General features: G+C 50.9%; 5 protein-coding genes across 10 annotated transcripts in view; 4 read left to right on the top strand and 1 right to left on the bottom strand.

Moving 5' to 3' along the window:
* spast (spastin) overlaps nucleotides 1-2,831 on the bottom strand; it is a 6,754-nt gene extending 3,923 nt beyond the window's left edge. The window contains exons 1-6 of the mRNA XM_079337589.1: nucleotides 2,360-2,831; nucleotides 1,636-1,719; nucleotides 1,460-1,543; nucleotides 817-891; nucleotides 603-742; nucleotides 385-518 (exon numbers count right to left, since the gene is read on the bottom strand). Coding sequence (XP_079193715.1) covers nucleotides 385-518; nucleotides 603-742; nucleotides 817-891; nucleotides 1,460-1,543; nucleotides 1,636-1,719; nucleotides 2,360-2,663 — 821 coding nt within the window. The 5' untranslated portion in view covers nucleotides 2,664-2,831. The remainder of the gene's footprint in view (nucleotides 1-384; nucleotides 519-602; nucleotides 743-816; nucleotides 892-1,459; nucleotides 1,544-1,635; nucleotides 1,720-2,359) is intronic.
* A 222-nt stretch (nucleotides 2,832-3,053) lies between these two features.
* On the top strand, nucleotides 3,054-9,889 carry psen2 (presenilin 2). Of its 2 annotated transcripts, none has more exons than XM_079335988.1 (11): nucleotides 3,054-3,168; nucleotides 3,860-3,993; nucleotides 4,089-4,294; nucleotides 4,369-4,510; nucleotides 5,347-5,414; nucleotides 5,501-5,721; nucleotides 5,855-5,953; nucleotides 6,317-6,382; nucleotides 6,482-6,568; nucleotides 6,756-6,871; nucleotides 8,149-9,889. In XM_079335988.1, exons 2-11 carry the CDS (start codon nucleotides 3,862-3,864, stop codon nucleotides 8,302-8,304), a joined length of 1,293 nt encoding a protein of 430 aa, XP_079192114.1. In that variant the 5' UTR covers nucleotides 3,054-3,168; nucleotides 3,860-3,861; the 3' UTR covers nucleotides 8,305-9,889. The 2 variants fall into 2 exon arrangements, with proteins under 2 accessions (XP_079192114.1, XP_079192113.1); XM_079335987.1 differs by having other exon boundaries at nucleotides 3,055-3,168; nucleotides 3,857-3,993.
* A 1,190-nt stretch (nucleotides 9,890-11,079) lies between these two features.
* Nucleotides 11,080-14,239, top strand: LOC306818532 (3-oxo-5-alpha-steroid 4-dehydrogenase 2-like). The gene is made up of 6 exons (XM_079336163.1): nucleotides 11,080-11,171; nucleotides 12,070-12,421; nucleotides 12,980-13,143; nucleotides 13,224-13,325; nucleotides 13,397-13,547; nucleotides 14,071-14,239. The coding sequence occupies exons 2-6, from the start codon at nucleotides 12,129-12,131 to the stop codon at nucleotides 14,135-14,137; spliced, it is 777 nt and encodes a 258-aa protein (XP_079192289.1). The 5' UTR covers nucleotides 11,080-11,171; nucleotides 12,070-12,128; the 3' UTR covers nucleotides 14,138-14,239.
* A 1,268-nt stretch (nucleotides 14,240-15,507) lies between these two features.
* Nucleotides 15,508-19,315, top strand: dpy30 (dpy-30 histone methyltransferase complex regulatory subunit). Its single transcript, XM_079336174.1, has 5 exons — nucleotides 15,508-15,621; nucleotides 16,264-16,304; nucleotides 16,573-16,620; nucleotides 16,715-16,857; nucleotides 19,175-19,315. Exons 1-5 carry the CDS (start codon nucleotides 15,612-15,614, stop codon nucleotides 19,245-19,247), a joined length of 315 nt encoding a protein of 104 aa, XP_079192300.1. The 5' UTR covers nucleotides 15,508-15,611; the 3' UTR covers nucleotides 19,248-19,315.
* A 1,181-nt stretch (nucleotides 19,316-20,496) lies between these two features.
* LOC306818255 (CSC1-like protein 2) overlaps nucleotides 20,497-27,500 on the top strand; it is a 51,837-nt gene continuing 44,833 nt past the window's right edge. For 4 of the 5 annotated variants that reach the window (XR_013778151.1, XM_079335735.1, XM_079335734.1 and 1 more), the window contains exons 1-4: nucleotides 20,497-20,808; nucleotides 25,181-25,399; nucleotides 26,019-26,098; nucleotides 26,499-26,537. Coding sequence is in view for 4 of the 5 variants with exons in the window: in XM_079335735.1 (XP_079191861.1) it covers nucleotides 25,208-25,399; nucleotides 26,019-26,098; nucleotides 26,499-26,537 (311 nt within the window). In the remaining variant the exon portion in view is untranslated. The remainder of the gene's footprint in view (nucleotides 20,809-25,180; nucleotides 25,400-26,018; nucleotides 26,099-26,498; nucleotides 26,538-27,500) is intronic. The other variant, XM_079335736.1, reaches the window with a different exon arrangement.

Genomic DNA, 27,500 nt, shown 5'->3' with positions numbered 1-27,500 from the left:
AAGCCTAACAGAGGTCTGGGTCCTGAGCCTAATGGAGGTCTGGGTCCTGAGCCTAACAGAGGTCTGGGTCCTGAGCCTAATGGAGGTCTGGGTCCTGAGCGTAATGGAGGTCTGGGTCCTGAGCCTAACGGAGGTCTGGGTCCTGAGCCTAACCGGAGGTCTGGGTCCTGAGCCTAACCGGAGGTCTGGCTCCTGAGCCGAACAGGGGTCTGGCTCCTGAGCCGAACAGGGGTCTGGCTCCTGAGCCAAAGGGGGGTCTGGGTCCTGAGCGTAACAGAGGTCTGGGTCCTGAGCCTAACGGAGGTCTGGGTCCTGAGCCTAACGGAGGTCTGGGTTCTGAGCCTAACGGAGGTCTGGGTTCTGAGCCTAATGGGGGCATGTTACCTGTCCACGACCTCGCTGAGGACCAGCTCCACCAGCTTCCTGTCCACGTTCTTCAGGTTCTTCACCTCTTTCTTCTTCTTCTGTGGTGTCGACGTCGGCTTGCTAACGTTGGCGACGTGGCGGCTCGTTCTGCCCTGTAGGAGGAGCCAAAACAGGAAGTGTGTCGTTACTGTGTGACATCACAGGCGGACGTACTAACATGGTGCGTGAACACACACCCTCCTGTGAGCGTGAGCCGGGGGGCGCTGCGAGCTGGGAGAGGCGCGACCACGGCCCGCCGAGGAAGACGAGGACGAGGAGGTGATTGGTCGGCTGGAGGGGGCGGAGTTAACAGGCTCTCTCTTCCTGAAGACACCTGCTGACCACACACAAACAAACACTGAAGGTTTCTTCAACACATCTCTGAGGACACGCGGGGGTCTCTGGATCTACCTGAAGACGGACCCTGCAGGTCTGAGCTGCTGCTGAACGAGTCTCTCCGAGTCCCCGACTGAGGAAGCACCCCGACTAGAAGATCAAACAAGTGTAAGAAACAGTTCACATGGGGGGACATGGGGGGTGGACACACACATGAGTGGGACATATGGGGGGGACACACAGGGGATACATGGGGGGGTGGACACACATGGGGGACTCATGGGGGGACACGTGGGGGGACATGAGGGAGACACATGGGGGGACATGAGGGGGACACGTGGGGGGACATGAGGGGGACACGTGGGGGACATGAGGGAGACACATGGGGGGACATGAGGGGGACACGTGGGGGGACATGAGGGGGACACGTGGGGGATATGAGGGGGACACATGGGGGGACACGTGGGGGGACATGAGGGGGACATGAGGGGACACGTGGGGGGACATGAGGGGGACATGAGGGGACACGTGGGGGGACATGAGGGGGACATGAGGGGGGACATGAGGGGGGACATGATGGGGACACATGGGGGGACACGTGGGGGGACATGAGGGGGACATGAGGGGACACGTGGGGGGACATGAGGGGGACATGATGGGGACACATGATTTTAAAATCAGAAAAGAACTGTGTGTCTGTGTTGACGAGGTAAAGAACCTAAGGTGTGCAGCCGCTCTCTCGCCATGATCAGGTTCGTGGTCATCTTGTTCTGCAGACGTCTGTCCCGCTCGCCTTTCTCTCCTGGAACAAAAAAAAAGGTCAGCAGGAAACCTGAAGACACGGGCGTGAGACATGAGCGTGAGACATGAAGACACGGGCGTGTTTGGACTCACCGCTTCCTGTGACCTGGATGGCGAGGCCTTTCTCCAGCTCGCTGATTCCTCGTTGGTACCAGCCCACCGCCAGCTGCTTGTCACCTGACCACACACCAGCCAATAACAATCAACACACGCTCTGACATCATCACTTCACTGCACCTTCTGATGACATCATCACTTCACTGCACCTTCTGATGACATCATCATCATCCTCCTCTCTGATAATGAAGCGTTTGTGATTCTGACAGTGGAGAGTTTCTCCCCCCCCCCCCCCACACACACACACACACAGGGCCATGAGACTCCGCCCACTCCACCCACACATTAGGAGTGATTATGAAAGTACAAACATGGAGAAGAGTTGATAAAGTGACAGAGGCTCGCTGCACACTCTGTCCACCAGAGGGCGCTCCGGACTTTATGTATCTGGGTCACAGAACAGAAACCACATAGAGGGTCTGCATGAGTCTGGAGGTTTAATGTTTGAATTCACATGATGATGATGATGATGATGATGATGATGATGATGACGTGAACTACTCCTAATGCTTCACATGAAGAAGAATGACTGTTATCATCTGTGTCCAGGACCCTTAAAGTAGACCACATCACGTGACCCCCCTCCTCAGGTGTGTTCCTTCATTTTAATGTGAAGGTAAACAAACCCGGAGACCTGGCAGGTTCGGGTCTTGGACTCGGCCTGCCCCACATGAACCCGGCTCAGATGGGTCTTTTGTACCTCGCTCGTCCTCATCGACCCGCAGCGCGGCAGAGATGAACTCGAAGGCCCGCCCGTGGTGACTCCTGACCCGGTCTCCTCGCTCCAGGCTCCCGCTGCTGTCACGCTGCTCTTCGGCTCCGGGTTCGGCTCTGAAGGCGGCCGTGGAGCGGGTCCACAGCCGGCAGAGGAGCGCCCGGAGCCGGGACAGAACTGCCAGCAGCGGGTAGAACACGGACACCAGAACACCCAGTTTACCGGCTCCGGTACCGTCACCGGCGGGTCGTGTGTCCGGGAGAACCGCGGAGCTGCCGCAGAGACTCATCCACGGCCATGACCCAGCACACCGGTCCGGTTCGGCTGAGATCAGTCCGGTTCGGATTAACGCGCTGCCGCTTTCACACTTCCTCACGTTAGCAGGCGGCTCAGACTCTGCAGAGCGCCACCTGCCGGCACACACAGAAATCACTGTCTCATTTTAATATTCCATTTTGTGTTTAATTTTACCTGTTTTTTTCTTACTTTCAGAAAATATTTATATTTCTTATTTATTAGATCAAAACATGTTATTATCTGGTTTTCTATTTAGTCTGTTATAATTGTTTTATTACATAATTGTAATAAATGAATTTTATTATTCAACACATTTTGTTTTGGACATCTCATGACTCGCTCGAGGTATCGCGTAGTTTCTTTCGTGACGTCATCGTGCCACGTGACGCGTCACTACCACGTGACGCGCCGATCAGCTGACTGCTGTGTTCCGGGTCTTCGGTCGGTGTTTACTTTGAAGTCAGCTTCTTCTTCTCTGATTTCCGCGGCTGAATCAGGTAAAGTCTTCACATCAGAGGATTAAAAGTCAAACCTGCGGTTTTATTTTAATCCTGAATGTTATTTTTATTCGATCTGCGCTCGATTAAACACCCTGACAGGAAATCAACAGACTGACCGTGACTTTAAAACAAACCAAACAAAGAGATCACTTCACTTTGTGACGTTTATTCAGACGGAAACGTGAAAGTCAGGGTTTAAAGGGCTTTAGGACGTGACTGCAGGGGCGGGGCTACAGGTCGGGGGGGGGGGGTCTTCGATTATTATTATTATTCAATTATACAACTCTGGCTCATTGCGTTCTTAGCACTGTTTCATGCCAACATGGCGTCTTATTTCCAGCCAAGGAAAGATAAATAAAAAAACCTTCTTCATCATTCGTAGAAACACACTGACTCGTCTGAGTCGCCATTTTTAATCAGGGTCAGATAGAAGTGATCTCTGTGATGAGTAGAGTTACAGACTGCAGTACTCATTTTAAACACTAGGGGGCAGAGTTACAGACTGCTCCTTTAAAATGTAAGAAAACAGAAGAATCACATGACGTCTGTCGTCGTCGTTCCTCTGAATGATGATTGGTTTAATTGATGGAGGGTTATGTCCTTCTGGAGCGTCGCTGGCGGCGCCGCCTGCTGGTCATCAGAGAGAACGCAGCGGCCTCTCTAATAGCTGTTGTGGTTTGTGCAGCAGCCATGAACGCCTCCGACACGGACGAGGACTCGTATAACGAGAGGACGGCTTTGGTCCCGTCTGAGAATCCGGAGGTGCCGTCCTACAGCCCCGATGATGACCACGCCCCCTCTGACAGCACGCCATCCAAGAAGGTAAAGGTCAAAGTGGCCATATTGAATATCTTTAATGAAGTCTTGACTGATGATGGCGTTAAAACGTTGCTCAATGTCGCCCCCTGTCTGTCCAGCCTCAGGTGACCAGGAGGGCAGGTCCAGCTGCAGGTGGCGGCGGCGGCGGCGGCTCGGATCAGGACGTGGAAGAGGAGGAGCTGACTCTGAAGTATGGAGCCAAACACGTCATCATGCTGTTCATCCCCGTCACGCTCTGCATGGTCGTGGTCGTCGCCACCATCAAGTCCGTCAGCTTCTACAGCGAGAAGACCGACCAAAGACTGTAGGTCCGCACGCCACACGCCTCATGTATGACTCCTCCCACCCAACAGTTAACCATCATATCTGTCCCCTCAGGATCTACACGCCGTTCTCCGAGAACACGTCGTCTGTGGGCCGCCGCCTCCTCAACTCAGTGCTGAACACCGTGATCATGATCAGCGTCATCGTGGTCATGACCATCCTGCTCGTCGTCCTCTACAAGTACCGCTGCTACAGGGTCAGAACCACTTCCTGTCTGTGTCAAAGAATTTCAAAATAAGATCAAAAACGCCGCCAGGCGAGTCCAGAATAGAAGACGCTCTTTTACGTCCGTCTGTTTTCACTCCCGCGGCACGCCAGTCGAGCTGTCAGTCAAGACACACGGAGTAGTCGAGTGGTGGTCGAGTGGTGGTCGAGTGGTGGTCGAGTCGTGGTCGAGTGGTGGTCGAGTCGTGGTCGAGTGGTGGTCGAGTGGTGGTCGAGTCGTGGTCGAGTCGTGGTCGAGTGGTGGTCGTGGTCGAGTCGTGGTCGAGTGGTGGTCGAGTGGTGGTCGAGTCGTGGTCGAGTCGTGGTCGAGTCGTGGTCGAGTGAAACACAGCTGGACTGACCGTTAGCGATTAGCTGCTATCATGTGACGCTATGTTGGAGCTGACGCGGCTAACGCCATCCGGGTTAAGCCTAGTTTATGCTTCCGCGTCGACGGCGTGCCTACGGCGTGGACCCGTCGTTGAGCATTCGTAGTTCTGCGTCGAGGGAACGCGTTGCTCTGCAGTTCACCGCTGAGCCACGAGGGGGCGTGTCTTTGTCTTTGTGTGGTTCTTCACCTCAGGAATTATTCGCCACGTGGCGTCTTTATGGCGTTTTGATGACGAGTTGAGAGATGGTCGTTTCTTCGTGTTGGGACCGGAAAGCAACTGCCAGAAACGACCTTCTGAGCGGACCAATCACAGTCCTTGCGATCCGAGTCGACGCAATTTTTTGGAGGTGCGCGTAGGGGTCCCCCGGACCCACCAGTGAGCCCGGAGGAGATCCTTAAAGGGGGTCAGGTCTGATCCGGTTCATGTGTTTGTTCAGTTCATCCAGGGCTGGCTCATCCTGTCCTCCCTCATGCTGCTCTTCTGGTTCAGCTTCATGTATCTGGGGTGAGTCCTGCTGCCTTTGACCCACATGTAAACCCCGCCCCGGTTTTAAAGAGCCCCCCCTCATGGTGGTCTCTTCTGATTCTCAGCGAGGTGTTTAAGACGTACAACCTGGCGGTGGATTACCCGACCGTGGGCGTGATCATCTGGAACTTCGGGGCCGTGGGGATGATCTGTATCCACTGGAAGGGCCCCCTGCAGCTGCAGCAGGCCTACCTCATCCTCATCAGCGCCCTCATGGCCCTGGTCTTCATCAAATACCTGCCCGAGTGGTCGGCCTGGGTCATCCTGGGCGCCATCTCCGTCTACGGTGAGTGTGTGTGGCGATCAACGGACAATAAATGGACGACCATGAGAGACGGGTTGACGCTACTTCAGGACCGACCAATCAGGTGCAAGTACCAGTCTTCACTGTCCAATCATGTGTTTGTTTGTGGTTGCAGACCTGGTGGCCGTCCTCTCTCCTAAAGGTCCTCTCAGGATGCTGGTGGAGACGGCTCAGGAGCGAAACGAGCCCATCTTCCCCGCCCTCATCTACTCCTGTGAGTCCATCCGGCTGCAGAGCTCCGCCCCCTGCTGGCCGTCAGAGAGAATAGATAGATAGATAGATACTTTATTGATTCCGGGATCAATAAAGTATCTATCTATCTATCTATTCTCTCTGACGGCCAGCAGGGGGCGGAGCTCTGTTCCGATCTGTCAGCTGGTTTATTCCCTCAGTAAACGTTTCATCTTTAGTGTGGGGGGGGACAAGAAAGAGGGGGAGGAGTCAGGGCGGGGCAACCTGTGATTGACATGTCGCTACCATGGCAACCTGGGGAAAAAAAGAAAAAGTACTTATAGTTTATCCAGAGTAATAATGTCATGCAGACGGTTTTTAATTTGCATTCGGTGTGTATGTTCAGCCGCCATGATGTGGACGGTGGGGATGGCGAGTCCGATGGACGCTCAGCGCTCCGGACAGGAAACAGGTCAGACCGGTTTTTTTGTTTTCACCTTAAAAAAGTTCAGAATTATTTTGGCATTTCACTTCTGCCTTTTGCTGCACTTCATTAAGTTCCTGCTTTCAGACGAGGAGGCGGAGCAGAGGAGCCAGGGGGCGGAGCCTGAGAGACAACAGTCCCGCTCGTTTCTAGAGGACGACCTGGAGGAGGACCGTGAGTCCAGATCAGCTGACTGAGACAAACTGTGTGAAGAAAACATGTTTATCTGAACCGTGTGTGTGTGTGTGTGTGTGTGTGTGTGTGTGTGTGTGTGTGTGTGTGTGTGTGTGTGTGTGTGTGTGTGTGTGTGTGTGTGTGTGTGTGTGTGTGTGTGTGTGTGTGTGTGTGTGTGTGTGTGTAGGAGGAGTAAAGCTTGGTCTCGGGGATTTCATCTTCTACAGCGTCCTGGTTGGAAAAGCAGCAGCGACAGGCGGAGACTGGAACACGACGCTCGCCTGCTTTGTTGCCATTCTCATTGTGAGTTTTATTTTGAAAGGACTTAAACTTCCTGCATGACGGAGAAAAAAACAACAAGGTACAAACCTGAAAATCAAACACAGGTGTGAACACGAGATCTGATACATCAGAATAAACTACAAGAGTCTGCAAGACACTTCATAAACTACTTCCTGTAAATATTCAAAATAAAAGCCTCCACACCTGTTGCACACCTGTCCACCAGCCTTATCACCATGAACTCACCTTTTTTAAACACCTGCAACACACACCTGTCCTTTATCTGTTTCTCCTTAAACACACCTGAAACATCCCCATGTAGAGCACAGCTGGTTTTTCCCTGTCACACACCTGTAACACACACCTGTAACACACATGTAACACACACCTGTAACACACACCTGTAACACACATGTAACACACACCTGTAACACACCTGTAACACACACCTGTAACACACACCTGTAACACACATGTAACACACACCTGTAACACACCTGTAACACACACCTGTAACACACACCTGTAACACACCTGTAACACATCTGTAACACACATGTAACACACCTGTAACACACACCTGTAACACACCTGTAACACATCTGTAACACACACCTGTAACACACCTGTAACACACACCTGTAACACACATGTAACACACCTGTAACACACACCTGTAACACACATGTAACACACCTGTAACACACACCTGTAACACACCTGTAACACATCTGTAACACACACCTGTAACACACCTGTAACACACACCTGTAACACACATGTAACACACCTGTAACACACACCTGTAACACACACCTGTAACATACTTGTAACACATCTGTAACACACACCTGTAACACACACCTGTAACACACACCTGTAACACACTTGTAACGCCCAGGTAACACACATCTGTAACACATGTATCTTAACCTGTATCTCACCTGTTCTCTCACCTGTTCTCTCTCCTGTATCTCACCTGTATCTCACCTGTTCTCTCACCTGTATCTCACCTGTTCTCTCACCTGTTCTCTCACCTGTATCTCACCTGTATCTCACCTGTTCTCTCACCTGTATCTCACCTGTTCTCTCACCTGTATCTCACCTGTTCTCTCACCTGTATCTCACCTGTTCTCTCACCTGTATCTCACCTGTATCTCACCTGTTCTCTCACCTGTTCTCTCACCTGTATCTCACCTGTTCTCTCACCTGTATCTCACCTGTATCTCACCTGTTCTCTCACCTGTATCTCACCTGTTCTCTCACCTGTATCTCACCTGTTCTCTCACCTGTCTCAGGGCCTGTGTCTGACTCTGTTGCTGTTGGCGATCTTTAAGCGAGCGTTGCCGGCGTTGCCGATCTCCATCGCCTTTGGCCTCGTCTTCTACTTCTCCACGGACTTCCTGGTTCAGCCATTCATGGACAACCTGGCCGCTCACCAGTTCTATATCTGACAGAAGCCCCGCCCCCTTTACCTTCCACCTCCTGGTTAAGCGGCAGGACTGACGATGTGACGCACAAAGACTGTCCCCTGCTCAGGTGATCCACGTCTGTAAAGGTCCATCTGAAGAAACACAGGAAGTGATGTAATGCAGACGCAGGAAGCTCAGGTGTGTTTCTGATCACCTGCTGAACAAACATTTGAAGGACAGTTCCCCCTGAAACTCTTCACACCTGTGGAGTCTCTGTAACCTTTTCTGACGCTGTGACGTTTGTTCATCAAACACCACGGCTGCCTCTGATTGGCCGATGCTCCTGCCAGTCCAAAACAAAACACGCCCCAAACATTTCTGTCTGTTTTCATAAATTTACATGAACTCGTTTTCTCTTGTCCCGGGTTCTTTATTTTTATTTTTACTTTTTATTTAGTTTTTCCAAAACAAACAAACAAACAAACAAACAAACAAACAAACAAACAAGCACAATAATGAGGGGGGTCCATCTCAGTGAATCTTATCTCGATGTTTCTGCACAGCAGAGATCACGAGGTCATGAGACCGCGCTCGAGCTTGTAGGTAAGAAGTCCAGAGAGATGGGCGGCCATTGTTCCAGACGGCCTTTTTACAAGCACGGATCAACATTTAAAAGAGGTAAACATCTGTCTCATGGATCAGCTCGTTAGAGGCCCAGGTATAAAATCCTAGAACGTCTTCAAAGGACTGAATAACTGTCCAACAGAGCTGAGGACGACCCAGCTGCTTGTTTTTAAACTGACATGTAACAAAAAAGAAAATCACATTTCTCCACCCAAATTCCCTCCACCTTCCCGGGACACGCCTCCTCATTAGCTCAGTGTCTCCATGGCAACGAGCACAGCAGCATAACTTGTTCATTAAACAGTCGACGTGAGTTCAGTGAACTTTGAACAAAAACTTTATTTAAACATAGTTTATGAAAACTTTATTATTTCCAAACTCCGAGTACGGAGAAGGAAAATATTCTGACGTCTCAAAAACTCTTCTTTAGTTTCTCGTACAACTTAGTCAATTTAATTTCTTCTACATTTACGACTTCGTCATCTCGTAGTTACGAGTTTTTCTCTCGTCTGTAGAAACGTGCGACTCGCTCATCTAAAGAATTTTAGGTTCAATTAAAAACTCTGACTTTATAAACTCAAAATATTCCAGGTAAGAATGTTCATAAATTTACAACTTTTTAATCTTAAATTGTTTCTAAGTTTGATAAATTTAAATCTTTAATTTGAGTGTTTCTCAAACGCGGCGTCTTATCAAACAATCCGAACGCCGTTTCTCTTGAACAGAAACAAAGATGATTGACACCTTATTAAAAACATTAGCTTTAACTTTTCTAAACAGGAATCAGAGAGCAGAGCGCCCCCATGTGGAAGTTTCCAGGAATTCTTTGAGTTGAGGTTTTTAATATTTGAAGAAAGAGCGTGAGGTGTAAATCAGTTTGAACAGCGACGTGTCGATCAGATAGAAACACGTTTATCTATTAATCTGTTTTGACTTATTGACATTTCTGGTGTTTTTGTTTTGTAAATATGATAATAAATTAAATATCTTTTCAAACTTTGAACCTTCTCTTTGAATCCTTATTTTTCTGTTTCCCTCGTTGACTCTGACACCTGGTGTTTAAAACGGGTACTGCACAAGCAGCAACCTCCACTGTTGAAACGTGTTAAACTCCTGCAGTTCATAAAGTGTCCACTAGAGGCTGGCTGCAGTACCTGGAGTGTCCACTAGAGGCTGGCTGCAGTACCTGGAGTGTCCACTAGAGGCTGTCTGCAGTACCTGGAGTGTCCACTAGAGGCTGGCTGCAGTATCTGGAGTGTCCACTAGAGGCTGGCTGCAGTACCTGGAGTGTCCACTAGAGGCTGTCTGCAGTACCTGGAGTGTCCACTAGAGGCTGGCTGCAGTACCTGGAGTGTCCACTAGAGGCTGGCTGCAGCAGCACAGGAAGTCACATACACACCCATTGGGCGGTTTGCAGCAGAAGAGGGTCGTGGGTCTCTGCTGGTGAAGAGTTCTGGGAGGGTGAGACAGAATGGCTCGATGTCAGCAGTCATGTGACGCCCGATCTTCATTCAGCTGTGGTCATGGGGGGGGAGTTCGGACTTTCGGGGGGAGCTCGGGCCTTCGGGGGGAGCTCGGACCTTCGGGGGGAGTTCGGACTTTCGGGGGGAGCTCGGACCTTCGGGGGGAGCTCAGACCTTTAGGGGGAGCTCGGAGTAGAGGCGCTACTCTTTGGCATCAATAGGAGCCGGGTGCCTGATCAAGATCCTCCTGGACGCCTCCCTTCGGAGGTTTACCGGGAATGCCGACCTGAGAGGAGACCCTGAGGTAGACCCAGAGCTTAATGCAAGGACTACAGATCCCGTCTGGTCTGGGAACGCCTCAGGTCCCCCAGGAGGAGGAGCTGGGTCGACTTACTGCGACCTGGGATAAGAAAATGGATGTTATGTTTTTACACTTCCTTTAAACCAAAGCAGAAGAAGTCAGGCTCTGATCCAGAGTCTGGACCTCAGGGCCTGATTGACACACGGATCTGAGTGAGTCCTTGTTCATGAGGGTCTTGAGTCTTGAAGTCCCTGATCCAGAGTGAGTCAGATCAGATTAACCCTTCGAGTAGAAACAGCTGGAGCAGCGAGCTGGACGGATCCAGGAAGAAGAAGTCATGTGTTTTTTGTTTTTGCATCTTCAGGCTCCCCCCCCCCCCCACACACACACACACACACACGTCTGAACGTGCCCGGCCTCTCTGACAGGCGTCGAGTTTCACAGTTTGACTCCTCCTCGGTTTCTCTTCAGTCCGTCACACGGAGGAGATCCTGGAGACGGCTGCAGCTGCACATTCACAGGTCTGTACATTTATATCTACACACACACACACACACACACACACACACACACACACACACACACACACACACACACACACACACACACACACACACACACACACACACACTGAATAGTTAATATGAGTGTGAGAGAGGGATGACATGCGGGTGAGGAGCAGCAGGAGGGTTCGAACCCGGGACCTGTGAGGACAGTAGGTCAGTGTGTGGAGGACAGAGTGTCCTGCAGGACTCTGCAGCTTCATGTGTGACTGATATTAAACCTTTAATTATTCATCCTGGACAACATGTTAAAACACAACATCAGTCCAAAGGTGAGAAATGTTCACGCTAGTTTAAGAACAAACAGACTTCACACTTCACCATCTTCACACGTGACGTGTTGGCTTTGTGATTGGTTGGTCTGCATGTTGTCCCAGGTGAGCTCACCTGGCCTCAGAGACGAGGTGTGAGGTGTGTTGTATGGACTCATACAGTCCGGACAGAATGACCGTTTACAGACTGATTCTTGTCCCTGTAGTGACGTCAGAGAGCAGCTCTGTGAGTGAACCAATCAAAAGGCTAATCTGACTTTAACACCAAGACTTATTAAAAACACAGAATCAACGAGTTCCCCCGAACCCCTGAGCGCGACTTTAATCTGAACCAGATGATCCAGAACCCTGAGCGCGACTTTAACCTGAACCAGATGATCCAGAACCCTGAGCGCGACTTTAACCTGAACCAGATGATCCAGAACCCTGAGCGCGACTTTAATCAGAACCAGATGATCCAGAACCCTGAGCGCGACTTTAACCTGAACCAGATGATCCAGAACCCTGAGCGCGACTTTAATCAGAACCAGATGAACCCTCAGAGCCTCAAACATCATGAAGACACTTTACTTTTTCTCCTCCAGCCCTGCCTTCCTCCCGCGCGTCCGGAAAAAGCCGAGTGGAGCCGAGTAGTAGCGAGGTGATGGAGTGCCACGATACCGCTGTCTCGTATCTGAGCTGGGTTCTGATCGTTGGGGGCGTGGCCTACCTGTTTCGTCAGAGGCAGGTGTGCGCGCGGTACGGCAGGTTCAGCCCGGTGGGCGGGTTCTGCTGCTCGGCGCGGCTCGGATGGTTCCTGCAGGAGGTCCCGGCCTTCCTGCTGCCGCTGCTGCTGCTGCTGCTGGCCGAGGACGAGCTCCCCGAGCCGGGGACGAGCGGACGGAGCACCGGGAGGACGCTGCTGCTCTGCGCCTTCATGCTGCACTACTTCCACAGGTCAGAGGGGGGGGGGGGGGGAGAGAGAGAGAGAGACAGAGAGAGAGCGAGAGCAAGGGGGGGGGGGGGGGGGGGGAACAGAACTTCACACTAAGCTTTCAACGAGGAAGCAACATTTTGCTTCCTCGTTGAAAGCTTAGTGTGAAGTTCCTCTTGAGCTGCTGACAGATTGTGGACTGAGAGAGTCTGGACCTGGACTCTGATAGAGTCTGGACCTGGACTCTGAAAGAGTCTGGACCTGGACTCTGAAAGAGTCTGGACCTGGAATGTGACAGAAACAAACTTCACACGTGTCTGAACTCGTCTCCATGTTTCTTAAAGACACACTCAGCTCGATCCTTTGGTTCATCCAATCAGGCGAGCATGTCAGTCAGATGATCCAGGAGGCCCCGCCCCCTGAGGCCGTGGTCCTCCATGGTCTCTGCGTTCACCGTGTGAGCAGCCGTACGACTAAAACATCAAACATGACAGACAATCAGCTGACCGGGCCGTGATTGGCCGTCTCAGTGATCACGACGTTAACCAGGACAGGAAGTGACGTGTGTGTGTTTCCTGTAGGAGTTGTATCTACAGCTTCCTGTCCAGAGGTCGACCCGTCCCGCTGCCCGTCGTCCTCTACGCCGCCATCTTCTGCTCGCTCAACGGCTTCCTGCAGGGACACCACCTGCTGCACTGTGCACGCTTTGAACACACCTGGCTGACACGCGCTCGCACCGCCGCAGGTGAGTCACACACACGTCAGCTGTTCACTACGGGAGCTCTGATTGGACGAGAGACATGTGCTGGTGTTTGTGTGCTGCAGGTCTCCTTCTGTTCGTGGTCGGTATGATCATCAACATCCACAGTGACCACATCCTGCGCCGCCTCCGCAGACCTGGAGAGACCGCCTACAGGATCCCTCAGGGTGACATCATCGTCCTCTGTGCGCTGTGATTGGACGTCAGCAGTATCTAACTCCTGTCTTTGTCTTCTCAGGAGGAATGTTTGAGTTTGTGTCCGGAGCCAATTACTTCGGCGAGATCGTCGAGTGGTTCGGTTTCGCCGTCGCTGCGTGGAGCTTACCGTCATTCGCCTTCGCTCTGTTCACCGCCTGCTCCATCGGACCCAGAGCCTGTCACTACCACAGGTAGCTCTGTCTCTGATTGGTTACCAGCCCTGCAGGTAGCTCTGTCTCTGATTGGTTACCAGCCCTGCAGGTAGCTCTGTCTCTGATTGGTTACCAGCCCTGCAGGTAGCACTGTAATCTGATTGGTTACCAGCCCTGCAGGTAGCTCTGTCTCTGATTGGTTACCAGCCCTGCAGGTAGCTCTGTCTCTGATTGGTTACCAGCCCTGCATCTAGCTCTGTCTCTGATTGGTTACCAGCCCTGCAGGTAGCTCTGTAATCTGATTGGTTACCAGCCCTGCAGGTAGCTCTGTAATCTGATTGGTTACCAGCCCTGCAGGTAGCTCTGTCTCTGATTGGATGCATGAACCCCAGCTAAGCGATGTGATTGGTCTAGAGCCCAGCAGGATGTAAACAGACACAGCAGGTGACTTTGGTCTGAGTGTTGCCTTGAGGGTGCAGGTCCACAGAGACCCGGGTGAGGACTTCCTGTCTGTTTTGGCGGCCTGTGTTTGACATGCACCTTCTCTCTGGGTGTGTTGCAGAGATTACCTGCAGAGGTTCGAGGACTACCCCCCCTCCAGGAGAGCTCTCATCCCTTTCATCCTGTGAGGACCAACCAATCACTTCCTGTGCTTCAGTTAGACACAACATGACCTCCAGAATGAACATCTCAGACTTTGACCTTTCACAATGAAGGAACCAACACGTTGTCAGTCCTCGTGACCCGGGTCAGTCCTCGTGACCCGGGTCACTACAGCTCTGGTTTATAAAGTGAGAGAAGTGAATTTATGAACATCTCTGACCATTTTCATTTCTGCATCACCTGAATATGATCACTGATCTTAAACAGATGAACCGTTTAGTTTATGTGTTATTGAAAACATTCACACACATTATATAAATCACCATGAAGCTTTTAGCTAACAGGCTAAATCTCTGCTTTTATTTTCTCTCATCAGTTAAACAGCCGACATTTTAATTCCTTTAAATCAGGTCAACTGGTCAGATATCTGAGACCCACCAGTCTCTGGGAATCACTGCTCTATTAGGTCCTCAGTAACGATTCAAAGCAGGTCACAAAACTTTATGGAACAAACTCACTGAACAGAACAACACACCTCATTAACATATTTCATCATCATCATCATTTTTTAAACATCACGTTTATGTTTTATATGTACGTATGTGACGGTGTCCTGTTGCTGCATGTTTTAGAGGTCAAAGGTCAGAAGCCGATTCATGTTTCATGTCTGTATTAAAACTGTGAGAAACACATGATCTGGACTGACGGCTACGTTAAAGGACACCGAAACCAACCGAACAAGTTGAAGCCTGAAGCTGCTGATAAGAGTCCTCTCAGCACCCTGTGTTATCTTCATGTCTCAAACTTCATCATGTGAGAAGATTAAAGAAGAATGAGACCGGTCAAGTCAGGAGCTACCAGGCGAGACGCGGGGTTACACCCTGCACTGTTCACCAGCCAATCACAGAGTTGACATGCCAGCCACACTCACATTCAGACCTACGGACACTCCTGACAGACGGGGATTCAAACCAGCAACAAGACAGCATCTGTCTGCATCATTTATTTCCTTCATGTCTGACATGCTCTCCAAAAAAACAATAAAAGCCTGATTTATGGGAACATGATTTAACTTGTTAGAGTAGCTAAACAACCATCAAAGTCATTTAAGGATTTATTTTATATACTGCTTGGTTTGGACAAACTTTCTTATAAATATGGTAAAAAAAATAAAAAGAAATTGAAGAAAAAAGATTTTTGACAAGACATTTTTCAAAATAAGACACTTATTTAAAATGAATTATTATTATACACATACCAAATAGATGGCCCGTGTTTAATTGAACATGTATTTCTCTTCGGTGTAATATTTGGTACTTTGTCATTTTAAAGTCTTAAAATTTAATTCGGATTTTCGGTTTTATTTAAAGTCATGCTTTTAATTTGAAGTGTTTCCTCACATTCCGGAAGTGTGAGCTGCGTCGGAAACTGTTTCCTACGTAACCGGACAAGAAGAATCCACGTACGAGGGACATTTCTGCGTAAATATCCACAACAAACATGGCGGACGGTGAGTTCATTGTTGACTCTTGCTCGTGTTTTTAACCGTTATCTTTCTGTTTCCGGTCATTTCCCGCCGCTCGTCGGTTTAGATCAAACGTTTGTAGGTCGTGTTTTAACGACGGACCGGAAATGTGACCGTTAGCAGTTTATATTACCTGAGAGGGAGCGGGACCGGGATGCTAAGCTAGTTTACCGCCTCTGAACCAGCCCCCGTTCAAAAACCTGTTCATGTGAGATCCCGTCCTCTTCAGTCCGAGCAGACCCCCCCTCTGATCCAGACCCCCTAAAAAACCTGTTCATGTTAGAGCCCGTCCTCTTCAGTCCGAGCAGACCCCCCCCCCCCCCCTGATCCAGACCCCCTAAAAAACCTGTTCATGTTAGATCCCGTCCTCTTCAGTCCGAGCAGACCCCCCCCCCTCTGATCCAGACCCCCTAAAAAACCTGTTCATGTGAGATCCCGTTTTCTTCAGTCCGAGCAGACCCCCCCCCCCCCCCCCCATCCAGACCCCGTTCAAAAACCTGTTCATGTTAGATCCCGTCCTCTTCAGTCCGAGCAGACCCCCCCCCCCCCCCCCCCCCCCCCCCCCCCCCCTTTGATCCAGACCCCCTGAAAAACCTGTTCATGTGAGACCCTCTGTTTGTGTTTCAGATCACACAGACGCAGACCAGTCCATGGAGACACACACCCCTGTGAGTACGACACACACACCTGACACAGAATGGGGGGGGGGGGGCGCTCAGTCTGCAGGGACGTGGGTTGGGAGCTGGAGGGTCGCCGGTTCAAGTCTGGTAGCTCCTCAGCACTGCTGAGATTCATTTGAGCCAGGCACCCATGGTCCTAGGTCCCGAGTCATACAGAGACCTGTGACCACGACTGACAGGAAGCAGCTGTGCGCTCTTATTGTGACAGCTTCCTGTTGGAGCAGTTCAAACTGTTTAAACACTCTGATCTCTGCAGGTCTCTGAAAACCCCCACGCAGAGTACGGCCTTACAGACACCCTCCAGGTAACACACACACACACACACACACACACACACACACACACAGTCTAATGGTCAACCTGGAGACTGACTCCCAGCATGCTTTGCTGCTCCTCAGAGGACGGTGGAGAACGAGAAGGCGAGTGCAGAGAAGATGTCGAAGCAGAAGGTGGACCTGCAGGCTCTGCCCACCAGAGCCTACCTGGACCAGACTGTAGTCCCCATCCTGCTGCAGGGTCTGTCAGTGCTCGCTAAGGACAGGTACGTACACACACACACACACACACACACACACACACACACACACACACACACACACACACACACACACACACACACACACACTGTCGTCGTGTCCGTTCGGTTGTTTCTGTGAATAATCCGTCTGAAATATGAGGGCTCCATGTGCTTTGATCCGTCACCATAGTAACCATAGAGACAGAGAGGACACTCTTCTAATCAGACGTACAGCAGAGTGACAGGAAGTGACATCATATGACGCCTTGTTGAAAACAGCCACTTTCTGCTCTGCGTTAAATGAGCCCTGTTTTTATCCTGCAGACAGTGAAGAGTTAACTCTGAGCTGCAGGCCGCTCTCTGCCCTCTGCTTTGCCTCACAGGCTGCTCTCTGCCCTCTGCTTTGCCTCACAGGCTGCTCTCTGCCCTCTGCTTTGCCTCACAGGCTGCCCTCTGCTCTCTGCCCTCTGCTTTGCCTCACAGGCTGCTCTCTGCCCTCTGCTTTGCCTCACAGGCTGCTCTCTGCTCTCTGCTTTGCCTCACAGGCTGCCCTCTGCTTTGCCTCACAGGCTGCCCTCTGCTTTGCCTCACAGGCTGCCCTCTGCTTTGCCTCACAGGCTGCCCTCTGCTTTGCCTCACAGGCTGCCCTCTGCTTTGCCTCACAGGCTGCCCTCTGCTTTGCCTCACAGGCTGCCCTCTGCTTTGCCTCACAGGCTGCTCTCTGCCCTCTGCTTTGCCTCACAGGCTGCTCTCTGCCATCTGCTTTGCCTCACAGGCTGCTCTCTGCCCTCTGCTTTGTCTCACAGGCTGCCCTCTGCTCTCTGCCCTCTGCTTTGTCTCACAGGCTGCCCTCTGCTCTCTGCCCTCTGCTTTGCCTCACAGGCTGCTCTCTGCCCTCTGCTTTGCCTCACAGGCTGCTCTCCGCTCTCTGCCCTCTGCTTTGCCTCACAGGCTGCTCTCTGCCCTCTGCTTTGTCTCACAGGCTGCTCTCTGCTCTCTGCCCTCTGCTTTGCCTCACAGGCTGCTCTCTGCCCTCTGCTTTGCCTCACAGGCTGCTCTCTGCCCTCTGCTTTGCCTCACAGGCCTCACAGGCTGCTCTCTGCCCTCTGCTTTGCCTCACAGGCTGCCCTCTGCTTTGCCTCACAGGCTGCCCTCTGCTTTGCCTCACAGGCTGCCCTCTGCTTTGCCTCACAGGCTGCCCTCTGCTTTGCCTCACAGGCTGCCCTCTGCTTTGCCTCACAGGCTGCCCTCTGCTTTGCCTCACAGGCTGCTCTCTGCCCTCTGCTTTGCCTCACAGGCCGCTCTCTGCCCTCTGCTTTGCCTCACAGGCCGCTCTCTGCCCTCTGCTTTGCCTCACAGGCCGCGCTCTGCCCTCTGCTTTGCCTCACAGGCCGCTCTCTGCCCTCTGCTTTGCCTCACAGGCCGCTCTCTGCCCTCTGCTTTGCCTCACAGGCCGCTCTCTGCCCTCTGCTTTGCCTCACAGGCCGCTCTCTGCCCTCTGCTTTGCCTCACAGGCCGCTCTCTGCCCTCTGCTTTGCCTCACAGGCTGCCCTCTGCTTTGTCTCACAGGCTGCTCTCTGCCCTCTGCTTTGCCTCACAGGCTGCTCTCTGCCTCTGCTTTGCCTCACAGGCTGCCCTCTGCTTTGCCTCACAGGCTGCCCTCTGCTTTGCCTCACAGGCTGCCCTCTGCTTTGCCTCACAGGCTGCTCTCTGCCCTCTGCTTTGCCTCACAGGCTGCTCTCTGCCCTCTGCTTTGCCTCACAGGCTGCCCTCTGCTTTGTCTCATAGGCTGCTCTCTGCCCTCTGCTTTGCCTCACAGGCCGCTCTCTGCCCTCTGCTTTGTCTCACAGGCTGCTCTCTGCCCTCTGCTTTGTCTCACAGGCTGCCCTCTGCTTTGTCTCACAGGCTGCTCTCTGCCCTCCGCTTTGCCTCACAGGTGTCAGTTCTTGTGTTTTCCTTCAGATCTGAAACTCGTCCTGCTGTGAAGTGCATCCTTTTAATGTTTTTAACTTTCATGACGTCTACGGTGGGCCTGAAGGTCAGCGTCAAGGCTCCGCCTCTTCTGTGCGTCGCTCCCAGCCCTCGAGTCGACAGGTGCTGTTAACGTCAGATGGGCTCACTGCGACATAAACTGAAGTTAACTCCGCCCCTTTGGCGACGTTGTCCACTCTCAGCGCCATGAAAACGAGTCTGAGCTCTCATCTCGCTAAGATCACGCCGTGACGGAGACAAAGGCTCGCCTCGGAGCGCTGAGCCCACAGCGCTGACACGTGTCGCTTGGCGTTCAGGTGGTCAGATGACTGAAACGCTGTGTGTGTGTGTGTGTGTGTTCTTGTTGCAGACCTCCGAACCCGATCGAGTACCTGGCGGCGTTCCTGCTGAAGAACAAATCTCAGTTTGAGGAGAGAAGTTAAAGCTCAGACGTTTGTTTGTTTGTTTATGTCTTCTTCTTTTTTTAGAATAAACGTTAATGTGAAAGAGACGCTGACTCTGTGGGCTTTTATTCTGAAAGGTTGGTTCTGGGGGTGGGGGGGGGGTCTGCACTAATAAAAGGTCTCCCTGCTGCTCACAGAGAACATGTTCGTCATGTTTTCGTCCCAGCTGCACGTCCATCCCGTCTCTGACCTGTGGCGTCCTCTCTGAGGACCACTTCCTGTTAGTCCTTCTGTGGTCATGTGATCACACTAAACGTCTGTGGTTTCCCCTCCAGCCGTAAAGACACCGAGATAACGGACACAACACCAGGTCAGAGTCCAGGACCTGATCTGGTTCATGAAGTCCGTCTCTGATGACTCGGGTCATACTGCAGCTTCAGTCTGCAGGGGGCGTGGCCAAGTCCAGCCCTTAAACTCACCTCAAAAACCCTGAGCTGTGATAGGCTGTGTGTCCTGTCAGAGGCGGGACTTGTGTTTTTTTTCTCTACCTTAAAGTGTTTCAGCCAAGGACACATGAAGCTGCAGAGACACGACCTGCCTGAGACAGCATTTCCAGCACGGAGACCGCCACCCGGGGGACTCCAGCGCCCCCTGCAGGGACACACGGGGGACTCCAGCACCCCCTGCAGAGACACACGGGGGACTGAAGGGACACACGTGGGACTACAGGGACACACGTGGGACTACAGGGACACACGGGGGACTACAGGGACACACGGGGGACTGAAGGGACACACGGGGGACTGGTGTGGAGGAAAAATATGAAGAATGAACTTCAACATGTCCATGAAAGACAGAAGGATGTTTGCATGTGTGCAACAGGAAGCAGGTCTGCATGCTGCTTTACAAAATAAAATAAAAAGATCCAAAGTTAATCTTCTCATGGTGTAAAAACATGGTTTTAAAATCTCTACTGACTTTATTTTGAAAATATTTAAAGGCCGTCTGTTGACCCCTGTCCCATGTCAGAGACTGAAGGAAGTGAGGAGCAGGAACTCCATCCAGGGTCTTAGGTTGGGAACTGGAGGGTTGCTGGTTCAAGACCGGAAGTCTGTACATTGGTAACTAAAAAAACAGTAAACACCTTTTATTTTGATAGGAGGATTTAAATATTATTTAACAGAGAACTTTTCATTTTCCTTGTGAGGACAAACCTGCATCAAACAAGAGCCCACTCATATAAAGGCTCCGTATTGGCGCCCCCTGCCGGTGTGAGTGTGTAACAGCAACGGCTCCGCTCGTGTCTATTCCCGGAGAGACCGCCTCCATTTTAGCACCGACACCGGCGGAGGCTCAGCGGCTCGCAGCAGGTTGCGCGGCCGGCGGAGGGACACGCTCCTGCGGTTGCGGTGCTTTGAAAGCCTCGGGCGTCACTCGGCTCTCTTCTTGTATTGTGGGATGGCGGCGCTGCGGCAGGACGCGGCCGGGGCGGCGGCGGATCTGTGAGGATTTAACGGCCCGTTTTCTGCGGTGAAATAGCTGCTTTTGAAGGAGCAGAAGAGGAGGAGGAGGAGGGGGGGGGTCTGCTTTGGATGGTCAGGTAGGCTTTATTGTAATTGGTTTATTTATGAGCGGGCTTTATGCTGCGCGGCATTATAACCCGCTTTGTTTGATCTGCTCAGCGGCGCGATTAGCGGCAGACAGGCCGCTGCTGCTGCAGCCTCAGCGGCCTGTCTGCCGCTCCTCGCGCTGCTTCCACCCGGACAGCATCCATCCAGCCTCCGTACGGCTCCGGTGTGGGGGGGGGGGGGGGGGGGGGGGGGGGGGGGGTTATATAATGTGTGCGCAGAGGACACACCGAGCTGTCCGTCCGTTTGTATGCTGCTGTAATGTGACTTCACCTCTGAGTGACGGACTGACAGCAGCCCGACACACACACACACACGCACACAGGTTTTATTCATCATCATCACCCGCCCCCCCCCCCCCTCTCCCCTCTCCCCTCTCTGTGTCCGTTATAAACGGAGGGTGGGGGTTAGCGGTGTTTCTGTGACATTGTGTCCGGGCGCTGATGGTGTTCAGGCCGGACTGCAGGTGCAGCAGGGCCGCTGAGATGAACCAGAGAGGGGGGGGGGGGGGGGGGGGGGGTAGAGCTGCTCAACAACAACAACAACAACAATATAATAATAATAATAATGTTGATGAGAGTGGGCACGTGATGTCAGAAACAAGCGCGCGTGTGTCAGACAGTGTCATAGCTGTTTGCTACCATGGCAACAACAACAGTCGTTCACACTGACGGTCTGTCATGATCAGAGTCATCACATGGACACCAGTGTTGTGTCTGCTCACCTTGACGGTCTGTATCGGCAGATTGAACCTACGACGTGCACCGATGTGAAGGAGGAGGAGCCTGACTTCCCGACGTGACGTCAGAGTCGTCCTCACACATGTTCAGTTCATATAAACATTCAGACTTTACTGAGACCATGTGACCACACTGAAGTCAGGAGGACGACTCGGAGACTTGGACCCCCGAGCAGCACCTGAATGCAGCGTTGTCACCAGCGGGTCCTCCAAGTCTCACTTTAGAGCCTCAGAGAGGCGTGTGACGTCATCATGCTGGATTCAGACAGGATCGAGTTAGAGCTTTTCCATAAGGAGGGAAGGATTGATCATGTGACCCTGAAGCTCCAAACACAGACCGTTTGATTTATTTACACAGCAAACAAACTGAAGCAACCTCAGCAACAGGCTCCTGTTCTTCAGTGGGGGGGGGGCTGCTGTTTACCCCTGTTAACCCCCCCAGCTCTTTGACTGTGCATGGCGTTCTGTCTTTGTGATGTCATCACGTCTTTGTACATCATTTTGGCGTCTCGCAGTCTGCGAGGTCACGTTGTGTTGCTGAAGTTTGAGTCCATCAGTATGAACTCATCCATTCATACACATTCACACACTGATGGTAGAGGCTGCTGCAGAGTCCATCAGTATTAACTCATCCATTCATACACATTCACACACTGATGGTAGAGGCTGCTGCAGAGTCCATCAGTATTAACTCATCCATTCATACACATTCACACACTGATGGTAGAGGCTGCTGCAGAGTCCATCAGTATGAACTCATCCATTCATACACATTCACACACTGATGGTAGAGGCTGCTGCAGAGTGAAGAGTCCATCAGTTTGAACCTTTAGATTATTCTCGTGTTGACCATCAAGGTTTTACTCAAACATCTTGTTTTCTCTGATCTTCTTCTTCAGAGCATCAACTGTATTAATGTTCTAGTTACATTCATGCAGACTGAAACCAGTGCATGCAGCAGAAGCCTCCCATCATGCACTGGGGCAGCTGCCTTATTCTAACCTGTAGTTGAATATAAATATGGAGCTCGTACTGCGTAAGGTTTGCACCTGAGTGTGTGGCGTGTTGTTTGATGAGCTAGCTGAGGTTAGCTGCATATTTAAGACTTCAATAAATCAGAGGGAGAGATGTCGTCATGACGATGAAAACACAAACAACGCGTGTGCTTTCCAAAGAGCTGAGAGATAATCAGAGAGACGATAAGAACATTCAGTCACAGAACTTGAAGGTTTTATTTTGACACCATGGGACCATGGAGCAGCGCTGCGTTCACTGACCTCTGGAATCATTGACCATGGAGCAGCGCTGCGTTCACTGACCTCTGGAATCATTGACCATGGAGCAGCGCTGCGTTCACTGACCTCTGGAATCATTGACCATGGAGCAGCGCTGCGTTCACTGACCTCTGGAATCATTGACCATGGAGCAGCGCTGCGTTCACTGACCTCTGGAATCATTGACCATGGAGCAGCGCTGCGTTCACTGACCTCTGGAATCATTGACCATGGAGCAGCGCTGCGTTCACTGACCTCTGGACAGATCAAGAAATAAACGACCTCAAATATGAAACGTGTCGCACAAAGTAGCGAGTTGTCAACAGACTGTTGTCATGGTGACAGGATGCATGCATGTCCTCCTGAAGGTTAAAGAGCATCGTCAGCTGACTCTATGACATCACACAAAACGACCAATCACGTGTCTCCATGTTTATCCTCTTGATCAGAGAACCAGAGGCACACGATGGAGGTGGAACATAACGAGCTTCGTTAGCATTGTGAGATTTCCCATGATGCTTTGAGCTGCGTCGCCCAGTCCTGAGAAACGACCTGATCTCTGATTGGCTGACTTGAAACGAGTCACGAGCTTCATGACCTATCGTGACCCACCTGACGAGCGCGGCGGTAGAGGTGCTGGATGACGTCACAGAGCGTGCACATGTGGTGGCCTGATAACGGCGTCAGTTACAGCGAGTTCATGCTGAACAACATTCAGATAAGAGAGGAACCGTCTGCAGCGTCTGATTCACCTCCAGATGTTCACAGTCGGTGCCCTGCTCAAGGGCCCCTCAGCAGCACTAGCTCATCCCTTTCTGTCACACATTTAATCTGTCAACACACACACACACACACACACACACACACACACACACACTGGGCTGTTATCTCTGTCTGCAGACGTCAGCAGGGGGGGAAAGTTTTCTGCTTCTTATTTTAGCTGACTGATAATTTCTAGTTTCTTTACCAAATCTTTAAAAATAAATTCTGACAGACAGCGCTAAGCTAACAGAGGCTAGTGGACAGCGCTAAGCTATCAGAGGCTAGTGGACAGGGCTAAGCTAACAGAGGATAGTGGACAGGGCTAAGCTAACAGAGGATAGTGGACAGGGCTAAGCTAACAGAGGATAGTGGACAGGGCTAAGCTAACAGAGGATAGTGGACAGGGCTAAGCTAACAGAGGATAGTGGACAGGGCTAAGCTAACAGAGGATAGTGGACAGGGCCAAGCTAACAGAGGATAGTGGACAGGGCTAAGCTAACAGAGGATAGTGGACAGGGCTAAGCTAACAGAGGATAGTGGACAGGGCTAAGCTAACAGAGAATAGTGGACAGGGCTAAGCTAAAAGAGGCTAGTGGACAGGGCTAAACTAACAGAGGATAGTGGACAGGGCTAAGCTAACAGAGGCTAGTGGACAGGGCTAAGCTAACAGAGGCTAGTGGACAGGGCTAAGCTAACAGAGGCTAGTGGACAGGGCTAAGCTAACAGAGGCTAGTGGACAGGGCTATCTGTCAGGAGGAGTTCAGGTGTAAGCGCTGCTCGTGTGTGTGTGTGTGTGTGTGTGTGTGTGTGTGTGTGTGTCTGCATTGTGAGACTGGAGGCTTCAGATGAGTCATGCTGCTGCACCATGACATCATGGGGGGGTGGGGGGGTGATGATTCTGGATTCTGGTTGTTATAGTAACAGAGTAGTTGTATTAAAGCCGCTCGCTCTTTGACCCCTGTGATGTGTTTCTTTGTTCTTCGTCTGTGCGCTCGTGGGTGGAGTGATGTGATGTAATGGTGACATCATCAGTCGGAGCGCCGTCACTTCAGTTTTGTGACAAGCGCTCGGCGAAGTGTAAAAAACTGGGTCAGGCGTATAGTTGGGGTTACCGTGGCAACCTGGATCAGTAGGTCACAGATGAGGAAGCTGTCTGCTGCGACTGCTGACCAGGCATGCTGGGAAATGTAGTCAGCTGTGAGAACCAAATGTTTTCAGCGTCTTTCTCAGTGAGCGACAGCAACATCTGTGACATCAACAGATTCATTCAGATAGCCTTCATGCTAACGCTAACGCTAACACTGAGTCCCACTCTTCTGCCTGAAAAACGAAACCATTAAAGTCAGATGATACAAACCATGAGATCTAATACAGCCCCAGCCTTGAATTCAACCAATCCAGGTTTCTGTCTGTTCTACACGAGTCTGGTTCTGATCCAGGTTTCTGTCTGTTCTACACGAGTCTGGTTCTGACCCAGGTTTCTGTCTGGTCTACACGAGTCTGGTTCTGACCCAGGTTGATCAGTGGTATCTTTGACTTTGATTCTGACGGGTCTGTTTCCTCCCTCAGGTTATCTGCAAGGATGTGGCAGTGAGCATGCTCAAAGCCCTGATCGTTACCATGGCAACATATGGTGGCGGACAGGCGTGCAGCGGTCAGGACAACTGCTCCGCCCACAGCGGGTCCAAAGACTACTGCTACTCGGCGAGGATCCGCAGCACGGTGCTGCAGGGGCTGCCGTTCGGAGGAGTGCCCACCGTGCTCGCCCTCGACTTCATGTGCTTCCTGGTGAGTCGCCACGCGTCCGCTCGCTACAAAGCAGGCGCTCCATCCCTTTCAGTCAAACAGGAAGCTTTTGTCCTTCTACACCGGTTGCTGGTTCGAGTCCAAACGTGGAAATTTGTCTGGTAGCTGGAGAGGTGCCGGACCACTTCCTGAGCCTGCCCTTGAGCAAGGCACCGAATTCCATCGACTTTCATCGACTCTGACAGAAAGCCGAGCTGACTTTTTATACCTGTGATAAGACGATGATGTCACACTGTCTACCATAGAGCTCTATGAGAGGATTTCTTAACAGTCTGGTCACCAGCTGGGAGACGCTCCTCTGTGTCCTGTGCAATGCATTGTGGGTCATGATTGCCTCTGCTGTTGAATCATGAAACAGGGTGCATTGTGGGAGCTGTTGAGTGTGTAGTATGTGGCGTTTACTGACAGTAGGAAAAATCAATGCTGCAGCTTCATCGACTGACACAGATTCACAGAAAGGCTTTTATTTGTCCCATCACAGTGACATCACAGTGACATCATGGTGACATCACGGTGACATCACAGTGACATCACGCAATGTTTATTGTTTTTTACTGTGTCAGCGACCTCTGACCTGTCTCCTTCTTCCTTTCCTCCTCAGGTGCTTCTCTTCGTCTTCTCCATCCTGAGGAAGGTGGCGTGGGATTACGGACGCCTGGCGCTGGTCACTGATGCCGACAGGTAAACACACCTCTGTTCACAGGTTAAACATGATGTCATGATGGGGGTCGACACCTGTCTGTGAGTCACACCTGAAGCCCTTCACCTTTAATCTAGGAATGAATCAAACCCTCGAGGGTTACTTAGATCCGGCTCCGCCCTCTCATCCATATATGGTCATGACTTTTAAAAAGACGATAAGAGGGAGACATAACGGTAATGGCAGCTTGAGTTTATATAGCGTCTTTAAAGAAACCCAAGGATGCGTAGTTTTAATGCTTTTAATCAGAAGTGTTTTAAATTGTCTCAGGAATTTTAAACGTCTTGACGAAACGTATTTGGTGATAAAATGGTGACGCCGACTGTTAATTGTGCAGTAAATGAAATTGTTTTTGAATCTTCTTTCCCTTTTACCCTGAAGACTGAAGAAACGTTTCAGCGACCTGGAGGAGCGGGAATAGTATGTCTCTGCTGCCTCCATGTTTGTTCTGTCTGCAAACTTCTACTTCTTCTTCTGTATTAACAGGGCTGCTCTCTGATTGGTGCACTAACTTCCTTTTTTTTCATTTCAGCTGATGTTTGGTGACGGCTCTGTATGGCGGGTTATTAGTGCCACATAGATGCTCCTGTGAGCAAATGGATGTTTGGGTTTTATGATGATACTGGAACAAACTCTGTGTTATACTGCGTTTCACCGATTAATGCTGAGTCATGTTATGTACATCAGTTTAAAGGGCGACGGAGAGTCTGTTTCAGCTTGTAGACACGCCTCCTGGGGTCACAGGGCGCTTATGTTCTGACTCCTTTGGTGATTCACATAAATCTGACTAAAACACAAACATCTTTAATTCTAGTTGAGCTCTGAAATTATGAAAGAATTAAACATTTAACAAAACTACATTTTTTGCACTTTAACGATTAACCAGTAATCAACATTTGTGTTAGTGCATTAAATGTTTAATTACTGATCACTTCAGTTCTGAGTTTCTGGAAACAGAAATTTGACAATTGTGATTGTAAATAAAAAAAAAGCTAGCTGTTTCAGTGTTACAGCAGGCACTAATCACCCTCCATACATCATTAATACTGACAGGACTGGCCCTTATCCCCCACCATACATTCTGACTATTGCCACTGTGTTTATAAAGATGCTGCTGGCTGACTCTCTGTTGGCTAATTTGATGCTAACAGATTTGATGCTAATAGAGGTGGTGCTAACGGAAGTGATGCTAACACGTTTGATGCTAATTCTGCTACCCGTTTCTCCTCATTGTAATATAAATTCAGCCGAAGACGAGACAGAGATAACTATGAGCCGGTCAAAAGGTAACAGGTGTTTGTGTTGTTAACACTGTGTGTCGTGCTAGCTAGCTCAATAGCTAACTCCACACAAAAACCCAAAAGCAGTGAGCTAGCACGCTCA

The sequence above is a fragment of the Symphodus melops genome, assembly GCF_947650265.1.
Source record: "Symphodus melops genome assembly, chromosome: 2".
Taxonomy (NCBI): Eukaryota; Metazoa; Chordata; class Actinopteri; order Labriformes; family Labridae; genus Symphodus; species Symphodus melops.
Note: the sequence above shows the minus strand (reverse complement) of the source record. Positions and strands in the feature narration are given on the sequence as shown.